Consider the following 5,404-nt stretch of genomic DNA (forward strand, 5'->3'; position numbering starts at 1 on the left):
GCAGGCATTAAAGAGACGACACTTGGTTTTTGTCGAGTAAAGCAGTGAGTCCCAGACATTGCGCATTTTTCTGAATATAGCTCCTGCCATTCCGAGCCGTACATTCAGTTCCTTCTGGACACTACCATCCTCCACCATGAGTGTTCCAAGGTATCTGAAGGTGTCGACTCGAACGAGCGCTCGTCCCTCACAAGTAAGATGTTGATCTCGGTCCGGACAGGCTGAGTTGCACATGACATTGGTCTTTTTGGCGTTCACTCTTAGGCCTAACCGAGCGGAGTTTATTTGGAGGGAGTCAATTATATCTTGCAGGGCTCCGATCGATGTATCTATTAGAACTGCATCGTCCGCATATTCTAAATCGCATAATTTCTGAGCAGGACTCACTGCAATTCCTCGATCCGGTGGAATTGACATTCGTAGGATGAAGTCAAACATGATGATGAAGAGAAATGGGGCTAGTACACAGCCTTGCTTCACCCCAGTAGAGACCTCAAATGGTTCACTGCACACATCATCTATTCTAACGCAGCATTCGCTGTTAGTGTGAAGCGCCCTGATAATGGCCACAATTTTGACAGGAACTCCATATGCTTCTATGATATTCCAAAGAGAAGACCTATGCGGGCTGTCGAAAGCTTTTTCGTAGTCTACAAAACAGCAGGCAAGGGCGCAGTTCCATTCGTTACTTTGCTGTAACAGGCATCGTAAGTTATGTATATGGTCAGCGCACGCCCTACCTGGTAGAAAGCCCGCTTGGTTCTCTCTGAGGACTCGCATTATTGGTTTTTGGATTCTTGCCAAAATTATTTGTGCCAGAATTTTTCCAGGAACGCTTAAAAGAGTAATGCCACGGTAGTTATCACACAACAGCGGATCACCCTTTTTGTGGAGGGCTATAACTTCCCCGTTTACCCAATCCTTCGGGCACCTTTCCTCTTCCCATACCTTTGAAAGTAGGTGATACAGGGGGTCGAGGAGAGCGTCCATGCCACTCTTGACGTATTCCGGATGTATTTCGTCGACACCAGGCGCCTTTCCGTTTTTCAGCTTTTTAATAGCTGATATAATTTCAGTATGCGTTGGAGTGCTTTGCAAAATATCGTGTGCTCGCGGAATGTTCAGTTGGGCAGAGACTGAGGGCACATGGAGGGGGTCTAAGGGGGGTGGACGATTTAGCACGCGGCAGAAGTGATCTCTCCATATGCTTTTCACGCATTCGGGCTCAGACTCGATTTGGCCGCTCGGGCCACGAACTGGGCCTGCGGTCGGGGGCCGCTTACCACAGATTTGGTGCGTAATCTTAAAAAGCTTAGAAGTATCACCTCTACGGGCTGCTTGTTCGGCTGCTGCTATTTGTGTGTCCAAGGAACGGCGTTTATCCCGCCTTGCGGATCTTTTGACAGCCAGGTGCTTCCATTTATATTGCGCTCGGAGACTTTCGAGCTTACCCTGGTCAGTTTCCGCATCTTTTAAGAGTTTTATGTTGGCCCTTTCTTCTATTAATTCCCACGTTTCATCCGACATCCATTTGGGTCGATTTGACGACTTCATTCCGAGAACCCTTTGAGCTGACGTAACTATGGCTGTTTTGATGTTATGCCATGTGCTTTCGATAGGGTCATTATCATCGGAATGTTGCTGCTCGAGTCCCTCCCTGACGGCGATATCATAGTTAAGCCAGGACATTGTCTCCTTCAGCTTATCAATGTTGACCTGACTCCTCTTCTTTGGCTTGGCAGTGCGGTTTAATTTCAGCCTTATTTTGCCTGTGAGTAGCTCATGATCACTATAGATATCGGCGCCTCTGTATGTGCGGACGTCTAGGAGTTCTCTACGATGGGCTGCAGTGTAAAGAAAATGGTCAATCTGCGTTTTTGTATTGCCATCGGGAGAAGTCCAAGTATACTTGTGGATATTTTTGTGAGGAAAAATTGTACCACCTATTAAGAGCTCATTTAAGGTTGCGAGTTCGATGAGCCGCTCACCGTTATCGTTAATGCAACCGAGGCCGTGGCTACCCATCACTGTTGGACCGAGTGCTACGTTGGTGCCGACTCTTGCGTTAAGGTCTCCCATTACAATGACGCGGTCCCTTTTCGGGACCGAGGATATTGCGGAGTGCAGAGAGTCGTAAAAAGCATCTTTAACGTGATCGTCGGCATCTTCTGTGGGGGCATAGCATTGGAGTATGGTTACAGAGCTATCTGTGGTTTTGAAAGTTGCGCGTAAAACTCTTTCAGAAATTGGTTCCCATTTTTGGAGGCAGCGAGCCGCCACGGTATGATTTACTTCCTTATAAATATATACAGTAAATTTCAGTCGTAATCGTTGCTGAAACGTACGCCTGAAAAAACCTCAATTTTTCAGGTGAATTAAAAATCTTTTTACTTATTGTGAAAATATAAGACCTTACATTTTCGACATCTCAATAAAGATGAAGAAGAATAATAAAGGAATTTTGGGCATTTACAAGGCTTACGACCGTCATGAGCTGGTTTTAAGTGATCACACGTGTAACATTCACTAATTCCACCCATGATTGTTAACCAAACTACTCAAATTTTTGGAACTTCTCTATATATATTGTTTAAATTCGAAACATAGTACTTGAATCGCTATAATTTCACTAGAGACATCTAAAGTGAGATGAAAGAAGCTTTTTATTGATCAGAAACTATTTCATTTGTATGTGAGGTCCTTATCCTGGATTATAATCACATACACGAGAAACGCTGGAATATATATTTTTCATTTTATTATTTTAGCTTATAATTTGACCGGTCAATTTATTTCATTTTTGACATTTTGACCGTGTCCAAATTCTTATTGACAAATCTGGATAATCTCTAATAAGGAGTTATCATATATTATTTTTTAACATCACAATACAAAGAATATGAAGGTATTCCATATTTGTCCGTCTATGGTAGGTTGTACATATCGCGCACTCCTTTCAACAACGTCATACATCAAAAATCGTAAATTTTCAGTTGTGTATGTTTTCGGAATGCCCAGGAAATGTACTATATCCCAGCAAAAGCGGCATATTTTTAACTTATTAACCCACTACAGGGCTGAAATTTGTAGGTTTTGCATTTTGAAGAAAAGGTTTTGTTTATTTTTTTTAATATACTTAATACTTTGCAAATTGAGAAAAAACATTCAGGTTTTACCTAAAAAGATCTGTTAGTGGAAATAGTTCAATATGTGGCTTGTTATTTAATTTTAATATATATTTTATTGTCCGCCTCCGTAGTGTAATGGTCAGCATGCTCGCCTACCGTTCTGGAGGCCCCGGGTTCGATTCCCAGGGGGGTCCAATAAATATAAGTGATATTTTCACTCTAATATTTATTCAATATTACACTTGAGTGGTACCTGGAGTGGAGGGCTGATCACCTTTCCTTCATGTGTAATCGATCGAGATAACACTGCGTTTATATAAAGCAGTGCCCTATGCACCATTGGGGTGCGGTAAGGGATTTATTAATATTATTATTATATTTTATTGTATTTTTAAACTTTAAAAACGATCTCCTGAAAAATCAAGTTTTTTTTTTAAATATGACGTTGTTTAATGTGGGAGCGATATAATGTAAAATATTTTACATTTGTTATTTTAGAGTAAAATTCTTCAATTGTTTTCTTTCTATACCTTCTGAAAGTCTATATATGACGTAAAATGGGTGTTAGGCATTTGATATGAATTCTTCTCTGACTTTTTAATGTATTTTTATTGATGCTATGATTTTTTTGTAGGTAAATCGTGATTCGGAGTTTTTTCTCTTTTAAATTCAAACCACTCGTCACGTTTCTGATGACTTCTCATATAAACTCATCCTAATTGCACATCTTTACATCCTTCTCGAAAAATTTGCTATGTCTATGAAACAAAACGATGTACAATTTTAAAATATTTGAAATGTTTGCATACATTTTTGTCTTGTCTGACATTTTTTGATAGAACTGAATTTTACATAATAAAATAACAATCAAATACAACATTTTGTGTGTTCATATCAAATTCAACTTCAAACTCCTTATCCGCACCCCAATAGTGCATAGAGCACTGTATCATTTAAACGCAGTGTTATCTTGATCGTTAACTAATGAAGGAAAGGTGATAAGCCCTCCCCTTCAGGTACCAGTCCAGGGTAATAATGAATAAATATTAAAATGAAAAAAATCACTTTTATTTATTTGACCCCCCTGCTGGGAATCGAACCCGGGACCACCAGAACGGTATCCGAGCTTGCTGACCATTACACTACAAAGGCGGACCATATACTTGTTCATAAATTTGGATTTCTCCAGTCAAAATATCACAACAAAAATGAAGAAGGATTTTGTATACAAATGTAAGGTTAAAAATATCTCCTAGTTGAAGGTAATCCAGATTTGTGAACAACTGTTTGGACACATACAAAATGTTGTAAACATAAGGGTGTCTGCTAAACAAAAACATTATTTTTCCATAAATTCAGTCGGCAGTCACTTTGTGGTAATATCTATTCATTTTTTATTAAGGTTTTACTTGGTTATTACCACTATTTCTTTAAATCTATTGTGGCACGTGTTTCGATGCATTTCGCTTCATTTTTTTGTATAGGCTGTTTGAAAATGATACGGAAAATATCGAAACGCGTGTCACAATAGATTTTAAGCAATTGTAGTCACTAACAACCCGATCACAAGTCAAATAAAATAAATGTAGAAAAAACTATGTAGTTGTTTTTTTTTAAATATAGTTCGGATACCGAGAGAATGACTAAAAAAATATATGTGGCGAATGTGAGCGAGAGAGCAGAACGAGGACGGCCGAAAGAGACTTGGCACGATCAGATCAATAATATCCTAAAATCTGGTCGTGTCAAAAGGCTGCATAACCCTTTGAGGATAGAATAAAAAATATTTTACTTAACACATTTTTATTTCTAGAAATTATTTACAAATGTAAGTGTCAACAAATTTTTACCGAAAATTGTGCACACAGATTGATACAATATTTATCCCTCAACAAAATTAAAAATACACATTGTGTGCCTGGTGGTTAGCAACAAAGACCATGTTTTATAAAGTATAAATAAAAGCATTTATTCTTGAAAATATGAGGTAATATATTATAACACTACTTATTTTTAGTATTATTATGACTATAACTCACCTGTCATTTTATTTATTTCTTTCAATAACCTCACAAAATTGATAAACTAAGATACAGATAACCACACTAAAAATTAAACTAACTAACTAACTAACCATCACGCCGCTTCCCCGCAGGGGTAGGCAGAGAGAATAGAGCGTCACACCACTCTGTCCTTGCAAACATTCTTCGCCTCTTTCATGCATCTCCTCATACATACCCGCCGATTGTTACGACTCCTAACCTGACCGCTTTCAA

General features: G+C 38.8%; 1 protein-coding gene across 1 annotated transcript in view; it reads right to left on the reverse strand.

Moving 5' to 3' along the window:
• Positions 1-2,334, reverse strand: part of LOC148311499 (uncharacterized) — a gene marked incomplete at its 5' end in the record, with an annotated part of 3,279 nt that extends 945 nt beyond the window's left edge. Inside the window, one exon of the mRNA XM_088256552.1 lies at positions 949-2,334. Coding sequence (XP_088112678.1) covers positions 949-2,334 — 1,386 coding nt within the window. The remainder of the gene's footprint in view (positions 1-948) is intronic.
• Between the last annotated feature and the right edge of the window lie 3,070 nt (positions 2,335-5,404).

This window comes from Brachycentrus maculatus, unplaced genomic scaffold (assembly GCF_059751285.1).
Source record: "Brachycentrus maculatus isolate JH-2025_06_01 unplaced genomic scaffold, ASM5975128v1 h1tg000063l, whole genome shotgun sequence".
Taxonomy (NCBI): Eukaryota; Metazoa; Arthropoda; class Insecta; order Trichoptera; family Brachycentridae; genus Brachycentrus; species Brachycentrus maculatus.